General features: G+C 39.9%; 1 protein-coding gene across 1 annotated transcript; it reads right to left on the reverse strand.

Moving 5' to 3' along the window:
* Window positions 1-7,390: 7,390 nt before the first annotated feature.
* LOC118768663 (latrophilin-like protein LAT-2) lies at window positions 7,391-18,126 on the reverse strand (the record flags this gene model as incomplete). The annotated part of the gene is made up of 5 exons (XM_036515508.1): window positions 17,953-18,126; window positions 17,159-17,299; window positions 15,560-15,681; window positions 13,769-13,892; window positions 7,391-7,537 (listed from the first exon to the last, which is right to left on the reverse strand). Coding segments are annotated over exons 1-5 (708 nt in total), but the record flags the coding sequence as incomplete, so codon positions are not given.
* Between the last annotated feature and the right edge of the window lie 1,949 nt (window positions 18,127-20,075).

The raw sequence follows: 20,075 nt of genomic DNA on the forward strand, positions 1-20,075 counted from the left end.
CAAACTCTCGTTGTATGCTGTTTGCTAGTATCAAATATACGTTGTCCTTAAATTTTCCTTAAATTATTCATGCTTGCCCCCTCTCGTTGTACGCTGTTTGCTAGTATCAAGTATACTTTGTCCTTAAATTTTCCTTAAGTTCTTCATGCTTGCCCCCTCTCGTTGTATGCTGTTTGCTAGTATCAAGTATACGTTGTCCTTAAATGTTCCTTTAATTATTCATGTTTGCTCCCTCTGGTTGTATGCTGTTTGCTAGTATCAAGTATACGTTGTCCTTACATTTTCCTTAAATTATTCATGTTTTCTCCCTCTCGTTGTATGCTGTTTGCTAGTATCAAGTATACGTTGTCCTTAAATTTTCCTTAAGTTATTCATGTTTTCTCCCTCTCGTTGTATGCTGTTTGCTAGTATCAAGTATACGTTGTCCTTAAATTTTCCTTAATTATTCATGTTTGCTCCCTCTCGTTGTATGCTGTTTGCTAGTATCAAGTATACGTTGTCCTTACATTTTCCTTAAATTATTCATGTTTTCTCCCTCTCGTTGTATGCTGTTTGCTAGTATCAAATATACGTTGACCTTAAATTATCCTTAAATTGTTCATGTTAGCTCCCTCTCGTTGTATGCTGTTTGCTAGTATCAAGTATACGTTGTCCTTAACTTTTTCCTTAAATTATTCATGCTTGCTCCCTCTCGTTGTATGCTGTTTGCTAGTATCAAGTATACGTTGTCCTTACATTTTCCTTAAGTTATTCATGTTTTCTCCCTCTCGTTGTATGCTGTTTGCTAGTATCATGTATACGTTGTCCTTAAATTTTCCTTAAATTATTCATGCTTGCTCCCTCTCGTTGTATGATGTTTGCTACTATCAAGTATACGTTGTCCTTACATTTCCCTTAAATTATTCATGTTTTCTCTCTCTCGTTGTATGCTGTTTGCTAGTATCAAGTATACGTTGTCCTTAAATTTTCCTTAAATTATTCATGCTTGCCCCCTCTCGTGGTATGCTGTTTGCTAGTATCAAGTATACGTTGTCCTTAAATTTTCCTTAAATTTTTCATGCTTGCTCCTCTCGTTGTATGCTGTTTGCTACTATCAAGTATAAGTTGTCCTTACATTTTCCTTAAGTTATTCATGTTTTCTCCCTCTCGTTGTATGCTGTTTGCTACTATCAAGTATACGTTGTCCTTACATTTTCCTTAAATTGTTCATTCTTGCTCCGTCTCGTTGTATGCTGTTTGCTAGTATCAAGTATGCGTTGTCCTTAAATTTTCCTTAAATTATTCATGCTTGCACCCTCTCGTTGTATGCTGTTTGCTAGTATCAAGTATATGTTGTCCTTAAATTTTCCTTAAATTATTCATGCTTGCCCCCTCTCGTTGTATGCTGTTTGCTAGTATCAATTACACGTTGTCCTTAAATTTTCCTTAAGTTATTCATGTTTGCTCCCTCTCGTTGTATGCTGTTTGCTAGTATCAAGTATACGTTGTCCTTAAATTTTCCTTAAATTATTCATGCTTGCTCCCTCTCGTTGTATGCTGTTTGCTAGTATCAGGTATATGTTGTCCTTAAATTTTCCTTAAATTATTCATGCTTGCCCCCTCTCGTTGTATGCTGTTTGCTAGTATCAAGTATACGTTGTGCTTAAATTTTCCTTAAATTATTCATGCTTGCCCCCTCTCGTTGTATGCTGTTTGCTAGTATTAAGTATACGTTGTCCTTAAATTTTCCTTAAATTATTCATGATTGCAACCTCTCGTTGTATGCTGTTTGCTAGTATCAACATCTCTTTATTACAATTATAAAAATTAATACATAGAAAGACGACGAATACAGGACATACATACATACAAGAAAATTTAAGAGAATCGATTAAAAAGTTTCGTTTGTATTCGTTATAAGTAATTTTTTTGCGTAACTAGTGTTACACACTTGTAGCTGACCTTTGTGCTTTTACTGGAGCTTTCACACCCCGGCAATTGTTGAGGCCCCGCAGCTTCCACTTCCTCTCTCTCCTCCATGGTCAAGCTGGCCTTCTCGTACCCACCTTTCTTTCCACTTCCTTCCATCTATTCGCATACACTCCCCCCGGCAGGGTCCCTCTCCTCCCATCCCATCTTGTCTTCTCAGATGATATCTGAAGTAGGTGAGCAAGCCGGGCCCGGAGAAACAAATGACCCTGTCGCGGTTCCTTCCATTCTCGTTCTCCACATGCATTCCTTTACCACTGCACACCGTGCAGTGCGTGAAACATGCCTCACCTTCCGCGAGTCCAGTTGGCGTTATCATCTTAATCATACTCAGCCGACAGCTGTACTCGTCCCAGATGCGATAACACGTGTTCTCTGCGTAACTTATCAAGTCGTTTCAACTTCCGACAATGAAAAAAAGCGTGCTGAACGTTTCATCGTCCCCCGCATCTTTGACACGTCGGTGGCACTGGAACTCCGTGCCGTGATAACTTTTCGCGAACAGGTAAAGCATTCCTGTAGCACTGCCAAGCCAGGGATCTTTGGAATATATCCAAATACCCCGACCTGAACGTTTTCTTAAACAGATTGGCAAGCTGGTTTTCATCAAACCCCAGAGCCCCTCCTAGGACGTCATCGTTTTTACCTTCTACCAGCCCTCTATAAAATACCGGGTGGTATTTCCGCAGCCGGCCTTGCCCGTCCTGTGGATCAGCGTGAGTGCCTGTCGGCACTCTCTTTGCCATGGAGTCAGATTGCATCTTCTGATGTAACCGGGTTTTTAAAATTAACTAAGGAGGCCGGTCTCGGAAAAAATCCTTCTGCCAACGACTCCACACCTTATCACCTACCTTCCAGGTGTGCCAGAGATGTCTTAGTCTCAACGCATGTCTGCGCTCATCAACCAAGGCATTCCTAATCCCACCCTTTAACGGTTCTTGACAGCACACGGAGCGTCTCACAAGTGGCTTTCCTCCTCCTCCACAAAAAGCGGAAGAGGGCTCGTTCCAACTTGTTAAGCCATGAGTCGGGGCAAGGGACGACGGTCAGGCGGTAGGTGATACGGATGCAATAAACATCTGCACCACCTCCGCCCTTCCTTTCAAGGACAGAGACCCTTCCGGACCAGGTCCGTATTATGGCCTCCACCTTGCCCGTCACCTCGCTCCAGTTCTTCTCCGTTTGGGGTCGCGGGTCCAAACCAGACTCCCAGCAACTTAACAGGGCCATCCGTCCAGTGTCCCACAACACTGGACAATAACGGCTTGTTCCTCCAGGTGCCGAGGCGCAAGCCGACCGATTTGTCCCTGTTAACCTTTGCTCCTGCCAACCTCCACCCGCCTCGTATCCTCTGATAGCCTCCTCTACACCGGGTAGTTGGGCCTCCTTGGACACGATGAGGGTGATGTCATCCGCATAGGCAGTGACCGACTCCCACCTCCGATTCCATCTGAGTTACTCCCCAGCCTCTCCAACCTTCGCAGTAGTGGCTCGAGAGCCAATACGTACAAAAGTGGTGACAAGGGGCAACCCCTGACGTACTGAACATTCGATCGAAAACGGTTCTGTTAGGTAACCGTTTATCTGGACGGTGGACTTGATGCCGCTGTACTAGCGGAGATCCACCCGCGGATTCGGGACCCAGTCCGGTCGCTTCGAGGAACCGCCGCCAGGTACCCATGGTCTACCCTATCGAAGGCTTTACTTTGGTCCAAGTGGACCATTACCACCACCTTTGCCGGTTACTTTACCCACCCTATCTAAGGTGTAGCGTATAAGGTGAAGGTTGTCCTGGATCGACCTGCCTGGATTGCCATGTCTGTGCTCTCCCTACAAGTTTCTCCACGACAACCGTCAACCTTTTTGCTAACACCTTGGCCAAAATCTTTAACTCTACCTAAGTAGAGTTATGGGCCTGTAGTTACTAATCATATCCCCTTTGCTCGGGTCTTTCTGGATTAGCGTCACCACCCCCGGCTTACAGAACTGGGAATTCTCCCGTCTGCTGCCAGTTCGTGTAGACGCCTGCCAGTATTCCCCCGAACAAATCCGGCATATTTTGGTAAAACTCGTAGGGCAGACCATCCGCCCCGGCGATTTCTCCCCGGCGCACTCGGCAGCACTTCCCTTATTTCCGCGAGTGATCGCTCCCTCCCAGCACTCCGCCTCACGCCCCGCAGCCGCGGCCCGCCGGCCAGGAAGTCCCTTAATGCACTCCCCCGGTCCAGCGGCCACCACCCCGCCCAACACCGCGCGCGAAATGCTGGTGAAGAAACTTTTGCATCTCCTCCTGTCCTAGATCTTTGTCCCTGTTCGCCAGTCAAGATTTTATTGAGGCTCTGTTGCCTCTCTTACTCCCACACACGACGGCCCATCCGGCTACGTTAACACCTTCTCGTTCCCCGGCGCGCAGCTTAGCTCTGCTGACTCTGCAACCTTCGTGTTTGGAGTCAAGTGTCGGTACAATACCGTCCTTGCCGCCAGTACTCTCGGATGCAGAGCCAGCTTCCATTGCCTCGTCTAGATTCTTAACTAAATCGCCCTCTAGACTACCCTATCTGTCCTTATCTGATTGCTAAATCTAACGGACTCTAATCGAATGGCTCTTTTTAGGGCGTGCCACCATCTATTGTTAATGACGGTGCCGCACAATGCCCTCTGAACTAACTCCTTAATCCGGGTACGGAAGTCTTCACAATTCAAAATAGCCTTGTTCAGCTTCCGTACCCGGTCCCTGTCTATGACACTTGTCTAATTGCACCTCACACACGTCACAAACTTGTGATCCGAGTAAGGTACAATATGAAATTGTGGACAACTAAACGTATCCTTATCTCTTTTTTTATAATTAATCCTATCTAGGTACGATCTGTGTGAGCCGTCGTTGTTACTCCACGTCCACTGTGTGAACGCTCGGCTCATCCAGTCGGTAACGGCACTAGATCAAAGCTCTCCTCCAGTAGACCCTTGAGGCTGGATTCCCCTTCCTATTAGTTGAGCCAACACTGTCGATGTGTGCGCTTCAAGGACAGTGTTAAAGTCCCCTACTAGTATTACTGTTTTCGACGTCGCCAGAAAGGCTCCAGGCTTCGAAAGAAACCCGTCTGTCTACCCTCGTTCGGGGCGTAGACAGCTACCACCTGAAGGACTGTTTACTTGCGTGAGTCACATCCAGACAACCAGCCGTCCTTCTGGGTCCAGAAAGACAGTACTTACCTGCAGGTCCAAGCTCTTCCTGATGAAGACTGCCACGCCTCTTCTCCTCCTCCTCGGCTAGGAGAAATAAATTTCTCGAAACCATTTAGAAAGGTGAGAACGCTTGGGTCTCGCTCATCTTGGACTCGGTTACGAATAGCAACATCTATACCTTGTGTCGTGAGGTCGTTCAGGAAACAAATTTGTTTCCATTTCGACCCCATTCCACGTATGTTTAGGCAGCCCAGCTTGGCCATTGTGGGCGAGGGAGGAAAATAATTATACTCACGGTTGTGAAAGGGACCGGCGGTCTGATTTTGCCTGCTTCCCTTTCCTTCCGCTACTGCAGGGCCTTTGACCGGCGTTGCCACTGGGCTCTGGGTTGGTGTGGTTGCCGGGGTTATTGTTAGTTTTCCTTCTAACAACACCTCTTTGGTGACATCTCTTATTAGGCGGCTTCTTCAGGTGTTCCTGAAGAACCTCCTCCTTCCATTCGTTCTCTCTCGCCTACCTTGGCGAAGCGCGCAATTGCTTTTTCATCTGAGGTCTGCTATACAGCATGAACCTCGACAGTTTGCAGCATTTGTAAACTTTTTCGTTTTTTTCGTTTTTTTCATCAAACGCAATTATTTTTTCATTTTTCAATAAACATTTTTTAGGATCTTGTTTTACGGGGAGGGGCTTGGCAAACTGTTTTCCAATGAAAACATGCCGTGGGGGTAGGGTTGGGGATTTGTTTAATGTGTGTGTCTGCAGTGTTAGTTGTTTTTTCCTTGTTTGGGGAGGGGAGTCCAGGGTATTTTCTTTTTTTCTTTTGTGCGTAACTGGGTGTATTCCATCGGTTCTATTTGGTCTATTTTGGCTTCCGTATTTGTCTTGGTCGTTTTGTTGTTCTTCTTAGCTTCCTCTCCCTCCGCATTGGGTACACTTGGAGGGGCCGCATCTTCTGTTCTTTTTTTCCTGATGCAATTGGAACGGACGTGACCCTTTTCTCCACACTTGAAGCATCTGGTCTTCGTCCTTCCACCGACACTCTCATGGACGTGCCATCCTCGTTAAAAATCCTGTCAGGCAGGCTCTCCAAGATCTTGTTCTCTGCCTGTACGAGGAGCTCCAGAGTCTGACCCCTCCAACGTACCGCTTCCTTCCTTCTCATTTGCAGTATGTTCATTTCGCGTTCCACATCATGTAAGACCGCCGCTGCTACCCACATGGTGTCGTATCCTCGGGTATGTCTTCAACCGTTACCTTTGCGGTTCTCTTCCCCATATACGAGGGTAGCAGCATGATGTCGTCGTTTTTAAGGGTCAACGACGACACCTCCTTCGCCACACTCTGCCGTGTCAAAGTGTGCTTCGATCGTGGCACTTCGTGCACCTCTCACTATATGGCGAATTTTATCCCACACGGGGCCAAGCATTTCTCAACGGTTTCGTTTTTTACTTCCATGATCTTTTTTTTCTTTAAAGTTGTACACTTTATAGATTACGATCTTTCCTTAATTTCTTGCAATTTCTTGCACCTTCGCTTGCGGCGGCACAAGCCTTATTTCTCCTCCTTCTAGTGTTTACCAAATTCCTATATTCGTACAGTTGTTCAATCTTGAATTCTATCTGAAAGAACCCGTCGTATATAGTATATATATATGCGTGTGTGTGTGTTTGTGTGTCGGTGTTTGTCCCCCTATCATTGCTTGACAACCGATGCTGGTGTGTTTATGTCCCCGTTACTTAGCGTTCGGCAAAAGAGACCGATAGAATAAGTACTGGGCTTACAAAAGAATAAGTCCCGGGGTCGAGTTGCTCGATTAAAGGCGGTGCTCCAGCATGGCCGTAGTCAAATGACTGAAACAAGTAAAAGAGAAAAGAGAGAAAGAGGAGAAAAATAAACTGAGCCCCTTACTGGGTAGCACCCACTTACATAATTCCAAAAGGCATGATTTAAAGTGTTTAGTTCAGTACTCAGGGTTCGAATCCCATGGAAGTCAGTTTATTCTTTCACCATTTTCGGGTCAATGAAATCAATAAGTGAACCTTTTCCAATCAACAATTTTTGTATTATCAATACAAAACTTTAACACAGAGTGTGTGTGAATATAGATAGAGAAAGAGGGAGAGAAATAAAGGAGAATGAAAGAATGAAAGAGAAAAGAAAGGAAGCAAAACAATGTGTGAGATATAGAGAGAGATGGAATTAGAGACAGAAAGACAGAAGCCGCCATACATACCCAGGCCAAAATTGAACACTTCTTAATAAAGATGACTGATATGTGTTGAATACAACAACGACGCCCAGGAAAATATGAAGTGCTTCTACAACAGCCATCCAGATGAAAGAATGTCAGAAGGAAGTAGTGTAACAGAGCAGCCACTGCCTACAAAAACAACAAAGTTAATGATATGTAACACACACACAAGGCATTGAATCTGTATATTTTTGCAGAGGTGGCGTATAGATGCCAGGCCTTGATTGATATTTATATAGTGACCCAGAGGGATAAATATTAAACAGATCTTACTGAAAAATCAACAGAAAATTCAGAAAAACGTCATTCAATATAAAAGTATTTCGTTTCATGTTTTTACCAATTCACCACATTACCATTATGTACTACTACTACTACTACTACTACTAATACTACTACTACTACTACTACTACTACTACTACTACTACTACTACTACTACCCAAATTAAGCCCCCAAAGTTCACCATCACAACGACCAGAAAATCAAAAAAGTAAAAGAACTAAATGGAACCGGGAAGAATATAAAGAAGTAATATATGCTTATTACTTTGCATTAAGTAGGCCAACCCAAGAAAAACACACACCGCAACTCCTACAGAATTTGGAGGAGGCTGGAATCCAGCTAGCAGACCAAACCTGGATGAAAACAGATTAGCAAATGTTAGAAGAATATCTTCAGAAATACCAGACTCACAGATGCAGAATTAACCTCTATCAAAAAAGGTAGAGAATGACCTAAATGCAAGTCAGGAAGAAATAACGAAGCTGAGGAGAGGAATGTTGGGCCACAAGTATTGACTGAAAGGCGACCATCTGCCGAATCGACTCAAGATCCTGAAGAAGAAGGAAAATTGACCCTAGAAAAAACAGCCCGGAAAATGATGTCGAAACAGATTTTGAAAATCACATGTCTGTTGAAATGAAGCAAGAAGTTCTGAATGAGATTGCAGTTGTAGGGCATACAACTATGAATGATAGGGAACCACACTAACATAAAACACAAATAAAAATTGGCAACTGCGTTACACAGGAAATCATACAACAACTAAAACCCGATCTTAATAAATTAAATGAAATTATTTACTCTGTCGCTAAGGTAATCGAAAGACGCTGTTTAACACACCCAAAAAGCCAGCAATACCAAATTCGAAAAGAAAATCAAACTGGAGAGTAGAATTGAAACTGAAATTGAATCATTGCGAAGGGATATCAATAATAACTGAGCTAATCTCTGGAATGATGTAAGATCAAAAAAGGCAGGAAGATTGTTGAGAAAATATGGACATTCAACAAGAGAAGAACTAATCTCATCAGCGAAAGAAACACTTAACAAAAAGTTCAAGCAAAAGCTCAGAGAATACGCAGATTTGAGAAAAGAATCACATTCTACAAACAAAATATGTTCAAATCCAATGCCAAATCATTTTACAGGGAAATAGGGAAAGAAAAAATAACCATTGAAAATCCACCCCTAATGGAAGAAGCTGAAAACTTTTGGAAGGGGATCTGGAGTGATGAGAAACCATACAATGAAAATGCAGAGCGGATCAAACGCACCCAAGATGACTACAAAAATCTACAAGAATAGGTATGGGAAGACATCTCAATCGCCGACCTAAGGAGAGCACTAACGAAGGCTCATAAGTGGAAATCCCCTGGTATTGATAGAGTACCAAATTTCTGGCTCTCATCACTCTCGTCCGCACACAAAATGTTAGTAATACTATTTAATAGTATTATGAAAGACCCGGAAAAAACACCACATTGGATGGCAAATGGTATTACTACCTTCCCCTCTCCCCAAAAAAAACAAAACGAAAGACCCAAAAAATATCGGCCTATAACATGTTATCTACTACCTATAAGATCTTGACATCTATTCTAGTAGAGAAAACATATACATTTATGGAAAAGAATAACCTCTTTTCCCACTGAACAAAAAGGATGCAGATGAGGCTATACGATGCAAAGATCAGCTCCTAATTATTCGCATGATCCTTGAGAACTGCCATAACAAGCGCAGAAATCTCAGCTCTTCATGGATTGATTATAAAAAAGCCTTTGACAGCATACCACATTCGTGGATTCTGAAATCGCTGGACATTTTCAAAATTTCTCCTGTGATTTCAGATTTTTAAAGATATATGGAACACGAAGCTCCAATTATATCATTCTAATGGAGTATTGCACTCAAACAACATTAGCATAAACTGTGGAATTTTCCAAGGTGACTCACCTTCACACTAATATTCTGCATAGCACTAATACCACTCTCAAGTGAACTGAATAGAACAGGATATGGCTCCAAAATTGACAAGAAATAAGCCATCTATTTTATAGGATGACTTAAAGACTAAGCTATGGCAAAGATGATGAAGAGCTTGAAGGATTATTACATACTGTGAAAGGATTCAGTGATGATATCGGGATGGAGTTTGGCCTTGAAAAGTGTGCCAAAGCCACTTTAAGAAAGGGAAATTGGTAAAGTCTAGTTCAATCGAATTAGATGTCGAAACAGTAATAAAGGAATTTGAGCAGGAACGAAATCTATAAATACCTCGAAATAAATGAAGGCTCTGGTATCCAGCATGCAAGCATGAAAGAGAAGGTTAGGAAAGAATGTTATAGAAGAGTTTGAACAGTCCTGAAGTCTTAGCTGAATGCATATAATAAGGTTTTAGCCATAAATTCCTTAGCAGTACCAGTTGTTCTTTATAGCTTCAATGTGCTTAACTGGAATACTAGTGAAATAATGAAAATTGACAGGAAAATCCGCAAGCTACTGACTTGTAATAAGATGCACCATCCAAAGGCAGACGTGGATCGCCTTTACCATCCCAGAGCTCAGGGAGGTCGAGGTTTGATCCAGCTTGAACTTACATACAAAACCACCACAATCGGACTAGCCTTGAAGCAACCAACGATTGGATGCTAAAACTTGTTGAAAAACATGAAAGACCTAAACAACTTCACTCTATTCTGAAAGAGAGCAAAAAATTCGCTGCTGATCTCTTAGATACCCGCCAGATTGAGCAGGCTGAAGGAAATGCGCCAACTGCAGCTGCAAAGAAAATAAAATTAGTTGCAAAGACAAGAGCACGTGAAAATTTCTAGCAGATGGGAACAGAAACCTCTGCATGGCAAGTATGTGGCCCGTAGCAAACAAGCTGATGTCGACCAAAAACCACGCCCCAATCGTTACGAAGTTCAGGGCTAAAGCATAGAGTGAAGGTTTCATATTAGCTGCTCAGACCAAAGATTATTTACCCGGAACTACCAAGCCAATGTGATGAAAAATGGAGCTGACCCAAAATGCCGATTCTGTAACGCTGAGATTGAAACAATAGACCACCTAATCTCAGGGTGTAGAGTCTTAGCACCTGCAGAATATAAAGCAAGACATGACAGAGTCGGCCAGTATTTACACTGGACAATATGTCGGGATTATAAGATCAAAACCGCTGACAAATGGTATAAACATCATCCTGAAGCTGTGACTGAGGGAGAAAATGTGTCGATTCTATGGGACTTCCCCGTGCAGACCGACAGGACTATAAAAGCCAATAAACCGGAAATCATTATAAAAGATCAGACAAAAAGGATGTGTTTATTAATTGACATGAGTATTCCCTGTGATCACAATATAGCGGCGAAAGAATTTGACAAGATTAGTAAATATAAAAACCTGCTAATGGAAATTGAAAAAATGTGTCATCTCAAGGCGACTACAGTACCAGTGATTGTAGGATCTCTAGGAATGATAAAAAAAGGCACTGAAACCTATTTGAAAATGATTCCAGGCTTACCATCCCTACAGGAAGTGCAAAAAATCGTATTAACTGGAACGGCTCATGTACTGAGAAGAGCACTATCGCTGTGAAAATAACATCCATCCATAAATTTATTTATTTATTAATTTTTAAATACATATTTTATCTGTGAATTTGCGCGTGTAATCTGGGAATGCATACAATGCCCTTCTCTGCCCTAGGTGTATGGAAAACACTCGGCGAGAAACGGAAGAAAATTTGAAGAAAGAAGGAAAAAACATAATAATAATGTTAATAATAATAATAATAATAATAATAATAATAATAATAATAATTATAATAATAATAACTGCCCTAATGCAATACCAGGAAGTTGCTCTTATGGCTTCTGATCTTAACTGATTGGAAGTATTATCCTGCACATTGTTTTGTCTTGGTATAAAAGATGGGCTACAGCAAATATTCTGCTCAATACCACAGATTTGCTTGTCAGTTGTTTGACCTTAACCAGTTGACCATGTCCCTTAGTGGATGACAATATGTGCATCTCTGATCACAAGCAGAAGTAGTGGGGGAGCATCATAGCCATGTGTTGAGAGGGATTCTTTGGGGTTTGAATAATTCACCTCTGGAATCATGGGTGGTTCGTTCAACATCCTTAAACAACCCTTATTCAGGGAACTTTTGAGCGAGTTGGATTACTCGACCAGAAGAAAATTCTAAATAGGACCCTCCTGCAAGGTCATGTGCTGTTTATCTTGATATGAGATCACCGTGTCGCACACACATGGTTGTGATGCATTTGCGTGGTGTACATATATCAGACGAGTAGCCAAGATGGGTATACTGGGCTTCGTATATTTTACCCCAGCATGCGCTGTTCTCTCACTCAATAATAATAATAATAATAATAATAATAATAATAATAATAATAATACTCATTGAAATTGAAGAAAATGTGGCATCTCAAGGCGGTTACAATACCAGTGATCGTAGGAGCACTAGGAATGATCAAGAAGGGAACCGAAAATTATATGAGAATGATCCCTGGCTTACCATCCCTGCAAGAAGTGCAAAAGATTGTCTTAACTGGTACATCACGTACGTTTGAGAAGAGCATTGTCGATGTGAGAACTGTTACTGCTCATGCATTTTAATTTAACTTTAAAAAAAAATAAAAAATGAACGAACTACTGAGTTTGGTTTAATGGCCTACCAATATACACTGAGTTTCTTTGCCCTAGGAGTCGGGAAGACACTCGGCAAGAAATGGAAGAAAATTTGAAAGAAGAAAAAAAAAGTAATAATAATAATAATAATAATGATAATAATAATTCTTTATTTTATTGGCACAAGATTTGAAATTTTGGTGAATAGGTTAGTCGATTACATTGACCAAAGTGCTAAGCTGGTACTTATGTTATTGATCACGAAATTTGAGAGGTGGAATTGGAGTACAGAATGTAAAGACAGACGAAATGCTGCTAAGCCTTTTGTCCGGCGCGCTAACGATTCCGTGGCAAGTTGCGCAAGTTTGAGAGAGAAAGAGAGAGCGATGTTAGTCTATACTATCGATCTCATTACTCGATCGTTACCTTAACTTATCGACTTCGGAGGGAAGAAAGGGTTCAACTTTATATTTCATCCCTCATGGGCATCCATACATCCAAGTACTAATCAAGTATCAGGAACTATGGCATCGACTCATTTGCCTCTTCCTAAAAATGGCTGATTAGATGAGGAGATAGAATAAAATTGAATGAATGTTGAAGAGGAAACTAGTATAGACATGTGGGGTGAGCTATGTTTTTTATATAAAGGCGAGAGGAGGTTTGCAAGATGTTTTACAAAATCACAATTCAAAATTGCAATTACAAAAATACGAATTAAGAATCGACCACTCATTACTTGGTATTTTTTATCATAAAAGTTTTTAAATATGAACAGGAAGCGAGCATAGACATATGGAGGGAGCAAAACCTTTTATATAAAGTCATTAGGAGACGCAGAAGATGTCTTACAAAAATACGATTACACCAATTAAAAATTGATCACTTATTACTTGGTATTTCTGATCATAATGTTATCATCTGACAATAATCATGGTCAATGAGAAAAGGTTCACCGTCGGTTATGGCGATGAGGGGTTTTGTCGATCCGATTAACCCTTTTGATGCCAATCCGCCCGGAACCGCTTCCATTAATGTAGTTGTCAAGAAAATTCAGCGTAACACAGAATGTGACAAAGCTGGCCCTATTAAAATACAGGTAGCACTCATTATTTTCTAGCTGTATGGATTCTAGTAGCGTGAAAAAGTGTCTGGCCTAAGGTATCGACCTCAGGTCCTTACGATGGTGCGTCGAAAACCCGAAAGCACTTATCCACACTCCCTCACTGGTCAAATGGAAGAATGCAAGAATTAACAATGGAAAGCATTAGATGTAATATTTATAGAAATGTTAGAAGAATTTGGAAATAGTTACAACATGGACTTTTACTGAATGAAATTTATTTAAGCTTATATATTTTTTTTCATAATTTTTTATATAAAACAAAATATGTACTGGTTTAAATGTGTTTTCACTTACCTTACAAACAGCTGTTATTTCTGTGCTATATGCTTTGAACCCAGCAAGAAAGATAAGATAAGTGGCAGCTAAAGAAATGCACAAATTTACTAAAATCTTTGAAGCTATTACTTTCCATAGGTTTCTGAAATAAGGAAAAAAAAAAAGAAATAATAATAATATTGTATTTAATTAACATAAACCTAAAAGAAATTGCTCAATGCATCAAAAATTAACTACAACTGTGTATATCGATGATAGTCATTCGAAATATAAATGAGATATGAAATATTTATTTAGAATTTGTATATAGACATGTGTAAAATAGCTGTGTATAATGATCTGTATGAGATATAAAACATTATGTTTATTGTTTATTGTGCTGACTGGGTAGGTTTGGTTGTTTATGATGGTAGTTCTTTATAGTCAAAGAACAAGTCAGGTATCTGTACATGTTACATTAAACGTAGGACGCGATGCTGTACACACATAATATACATTGTTGGTACATTCGTAGCAATGCTATATTATATTTGTAGGTTTTAGTCGGTGATAGATTCAATGTACAGTTGTAGGAATTACATTACAATATCTTTGTAGCAATAAAAGTAAGAATCAGCCGGACTAGTTTCAATTTTATGTTGGGATTTCATCAGCGACTGGATAATTTCTTTAACTCTCCACGGAGAGAGTTGTAAGCCAGCTATCGCTAAAAGTTTAAGGACATCTGCTTGACCAATCTGTGTGTAGAATACATTCTTAGAAGCTAGTTTGATTATTATTTAGTTTATTGTTGTATAGGGAATCTGTATACCCCGTGATTGGCTAAGTGAACAATACTAGTTAGTATAAATGAGCATGCGCAGAACAGTCTGATAAGAGGTGTCATATGCGCCAATTTCTAGAGAAGTTTTGTTTTTCAACGCTAATAGGACCGTGAAGGTATTGTTGTTACTGCGTGTGCGGATGACATCACCATAATCGTGTCTGATGAATGGCAGCTACCTTGTGTAGGAAACGCCATCCAACGATACGAAACGGTGGCATGAGCAGAAATAAACCACAATAAGTCACTCGGCTTGCAACTCGGCACCTGGAGCGAAAAGTTGAACGGAAGATCCTGTTAAAACGCTAGGGGCCTGTTTCCTGACCTTCAGATAGAGAAGAATTGGTGTGACATCACAAACAAGATGACTGCCTTAATCCGGACCTGGTCTGGAAGGGCGTTATCTCTGCTAGGACGGGCGGAGGCGACACAGATGTACATAGCTTCTGTTATCACCTACCGCCTGACAGTTGTGCCGTACCCTGTTTCGTGGCTGAGCAATTTGGAGCGCTTCCTCTTCTGTAGGGACTGACCACATCTGTGGCGCTCTGTCTGCTGTTAAATATGACTTTCTGAACAGCTGTATAGGTTATTATGTTTGATGGTATTTCCATTGTTATTTTTATAACTAATTAACAAATGTGAGTCGAACACAGTACATAGATTAGTGAGATGATATATGAAAAGGTAGACGTTTTCTTTTTGCAAAGTAATAGAAGGCCTTGGGAATGAGTCTAATTTCTTTACAGTGGTTTAGGTTTCCCCATCTATCTTCCGGTTAGTAATGAGAAATCACATGCAATTCTGGTTATTGTTTTTACTCTTATAGTGTAGTTGTTGACCTTGGAATTCTCTTCACATCCATGATTTTCCTGCAGACATCTGCCTCGTCATGCTTACCAGTGTGTAGAGACCTACAAACTGATGGACACTGTCTCAATGCATTTGAATAGTTTATAAAAGGAAATAGAAATTGAAATGCTTACTTGAAATAAACATGAATTATTACTGTCAGAATGAGACAGACAAATGATATTCCGGAACCAATGTTAGAAAGAATAGACAAGAGTTGAATATTCTTTAAAGCTCCTTCATTCTGGTAGACGTTCTGCAATAGAAACAAACAACAACGTATTATCCTCTCCTCCTCTTCCTTTCTTATATGCTAAGTCATTACTTATATAAATTATGAGTGTTCATATAGGCGGGACCATCTCCTATTACATGTAACATGATACTTAATTACAATATGAAGCACTACTATATATATAATGTATGTAAGCGACATCTGAGTCCAGGTAGAATATACCTATTTCTTTATTACCCACAAGGGGCTAAACACAGAGGGGACAAACAAAGACAGACATAGTTATTGAGTCGATATATCGACCCCAGTGCGTAACTGGTGCTTATTTAATCGACCCCGAAAGGATGAAAGGCAAAGTTGACCTCGGCGGAATTTGAACTCAGAACGTAACGACAGACGAAATACCTATTTCTTTATTACTCAAAGGGGCTAAACACAGAGGGGACAAACAAGGACAGACATAGTTATTAAGTCGATTATATCGACCCCAGTGCGTAACTGGTACTTATTTAATCGACCCCGAAAGGATGAAAGGCAAAGTCGACCTCGGCGGAATTTGAACTCACAACGTAACGACGGGTATATTCCAGGTAGAATATACCATCAGCGTTTAAACCTTGAGTTCAAATTCACTGAACGTGTATCTTATGTTATCAGTACAACTAATTCAAGGTGTATCACTGAAACGATCTGTTAACTGAGGACCGATGTACGACGTGAAATATGAGATGAATAATTAACTAGATACATTTAAAATGTGAAATTGGAATTATTTTGGTAATAAAAACAATAGAAACGAAAACAGTAATAAAGACAAGTTGAATCAGTAGTGTTCCTGAAAACACTGATAATGATAGAAACAACATCCGTGACCTGATTATTTAATCTCCGTCATTGTGATGTCAGGTGATAATAGAACCAGTATGGAGTGTACTAACATATTGGGTGAGTTCAACTCTTCGCTTAGGCTAAAATATGTATAATATATAGGGATGTGGTTTTTATGGTTAATAGGAGTGTTGTAAAAACTGATAGATATTGGATACATGTGGATTATTGACACAAATTGTCAGTTAAATGAGAGGAGAGATCTTGTAAGAGAATCATGAAACGACTAATGATTAAAATTCTAAGCTGCAAACATGTTTATTGTGCTATTAAATATCTATCACTTAGAGTAACAGTCTGAGAGTTTCGAAGCAATAGATATTAATTCCAGGAGAGATGACTGTTTCTGTCCTTCACATCCGTGTTGGAAGAAATCTCACGCATTTTATTGAGGATGGCGACTTGGTGCACCAAACGGACCCATCGTGAGTTTAAAAATAAACAACACAGCCGTAGCAGCAAGAACAACAGTGACTTATTACAAAATATCAATGTCACATATTTACTGAAATATCCACCAACATGAAATTTAATAGGCGTTGAAATTATTTATCCATAGACACAATTGCCAATTTACAGGCAGTTAACAACACGCCATAATGTTACCAACCATTAGTATAGCAAAACTTGTAAGATGGTTACAGGAACAAACTACTTTCTTCCTAGGTACATAGCGGGACATATTACAGCCTTTTGTCGCCCAATGTTCGGAGGATTCATCCCAGTAGACACATTGGGGGTTGATGGCATTCTGGAAAAAATATAAATTCTGATATTTTAATCAAGTAATTAAAATACATATAATGAATCATTACTAAGCTAAGTTTATAAATGTTTAATTATTACTGACACTGTGAGCGTATATATATATCTATGTATATTCTCCTAATTTATATTGCATCACTATAACAATGACAGAAGAGATTAGTTAGTGTAGTTCTAGAAATGTTAAATGAACTAAATATCGTGATGTTCACGATTGTAATGTGTTTTATAATAGGTCTACAAGGTTAAGCATGGCATGAAGATAAACAACAAGAACAGGATAAAGAAGAGCAACAACAACAGCAACAACAACAACTGTCAACGAAATCCCGAAGAAATTAACCAAATTTAAAATACACAGCCGCAATCAATGAAAACAATATACATATTAAAACAATATACTGGCGATACTAAAATACAACACAAATAACTGGAAACATGTCCATGACACACATTATAAAGATATCGTTATAATTGTCACTTGCAACAGCTAAAACAACAACAACTACTGCAACAACTACTACTTGTACTATTTGTAGCGCCGTGGTCCATGTTTATTTCAGGAGGAATTAAGTATGTCCTTGAAATGAAAAGAAACAACGAGAACAACAACAGCGATAATAAATAGATATTTATTACCGGATCTGTTACATGGAGTGATATTCTAATTGGTTCATCAAGATTGGTGACTGGTTCATGAACGTTAGGAATATTTACAGCAAAAATATGGCTGTTAATTTTAGTATTTGCTTTGGTATTAGATTTGTGTTGTACCTGTAAAGGGAAGCCGTTAGATAAAGTATTTAGTTTCATAGAAAAGTTTATTAACTACATCGTTAAAGCATGAAACCAGAGTAGTACTTCGACATCATTAAATCATATCATCACTTCAGTCAGTACAACAGATCAACACAATATATATTAGATGGAAATTCACAGCTGAGGGTTGTCCTGGCTTTAAGAAATTTTATTCGGTTTTACATCCAAACAGTTAACAATAAAAGTTGCTGGTATGACTGTGTACTTAAGAAGGTCTCTTGGTTATCACCGTCACAGAAATATCATTACCTGTGTTCAACGTCCTTGGATATTCACCATGGGATAAGTGATTTCTACAACACCTTCTGGTTGTCAAGAATACTGTGAGAGGAATTTGGTGGCTAAACCCGCTGAAGATAACGCTTGCGAATATATATATATATATATATATATATATATATATATATTTAAAAAAGGAGATGTGGAACACGAGTTGTGATATATAGAAAAAGGAAGTGTAGAAAATGCTGACAAAATAATTTAAGTAAGGGAGAGTGTATTTAATTAGGTGAAAGTTCTTTTTACCGGTTGCGCATTTGTTATGCTTATCAAAAGATATTTTTTTAAGAGAGATAGAGTTCCTTTCTGATAGATTTTTTTCTCTTATATATATTGGCCTGCTCGCTTAACCAGCGGGGTGGCGTCATTCGAAGGCTAAAACAATGCGAACGCATTGTGACCAGCGATGTGTAACAACATCTGATGGTCTGGTCGGTCACGTGATCACGTGATATATATTATATATATATATATATATATATTATATATGTATGTATGTATGCATATGTATATGCTTTGTATATATATTATATATATATACATATGTGTGTGTGTGTGGAGGTGCAATGGCCCAGTGGTTACGGCAGGGGCGGAAGCGATCCCTGCTGTACTCTTTCGTCACAACTTTCTCTCACTCTCTCTTCTGTTGGTCTGCTCGCTTAGCCAGCGGAGTGGCGTCATTTGAAGGCTAAAACAGTGCGAAGCGCATCGTGACCAGCGATGAGTAGCAACATCTGATAGCCTGGTCGGTCGCGGTGATCACGGTGATATATATATATATATATATATAATATATATATATATATATATATATATATATATATATATATTATATAATATATATATACATGGTGAGAAAAGCGTTTAATTCTTTCAGACGATATAGTATCATCTGGAGCATCGCTTTTAGTCGAGCAACTCGACCCCGGGACATATTCTTTGTAAGCCCAGTACTTATTGTATCGGTCTCTTTAGCCGAACCGCTAAGTAACGGGGACATAACCACACCACCATCGGTTGTCATGCAATGCTAGGGGGACAAACACAGACACACAAACACACACATGCATATATATATCATATAATATATATATATATATATAGGACGGGTTTCTTTCAGTTTCCGTCTACCAAATCCACTCACAAGGCTTTGGTCGGCCTGAGGCTATAGTAGAAGACACTTGCCCAAGATGCCACGCAGTGAGACTGAACCCGGAACCATGTGGTGGTAAGCAAGCTACTTACCACACAGCCTCCTGCGCCTATGTATGTATGTATATGCACACATACACACACACATACGACAAAGACATGGGATAAACAAGCTTTAATTACAAATTGCAATATTTATTTCTGTGCAGTGGCAATAGCAGCACGGCTCTGAGTTCTGAGTCCCACACACTAATTAATTCATTCATTCATAATATATTCCATAAAGTCATTTTCAAAAAGAAATTCTCCTCTATCACGATGGTCACAATGCGCTTCGCATTGTTTTAGCCTTCAATGACGCCACCCCGCTGGCTAAGCGAGCAAACCAACAGAAGAAAAAGTGAGAGAAAGTTGTGACGAAAGAGTATAGCAGGGATCGCCTCCGCCCCTGCCCTAACCACTGGGCCATTGCACCTCCACACACACATGTATATATATATATATATATATAT

This window comes from Octopus sinensis, unplaced genomic scaffold, assembly GCF_006345805.1.
Source record: "Octopus sinensis unplaced genomic scaffold, ASM634580v1 Contig00547, whole genome shotgun sequence".
Lineage (NCBI taxonomy): Eukaryota > Metazoa > Mollusca > Cephalopoda > Octopoda > Octopodidae > Octopus > Octopus sinensis.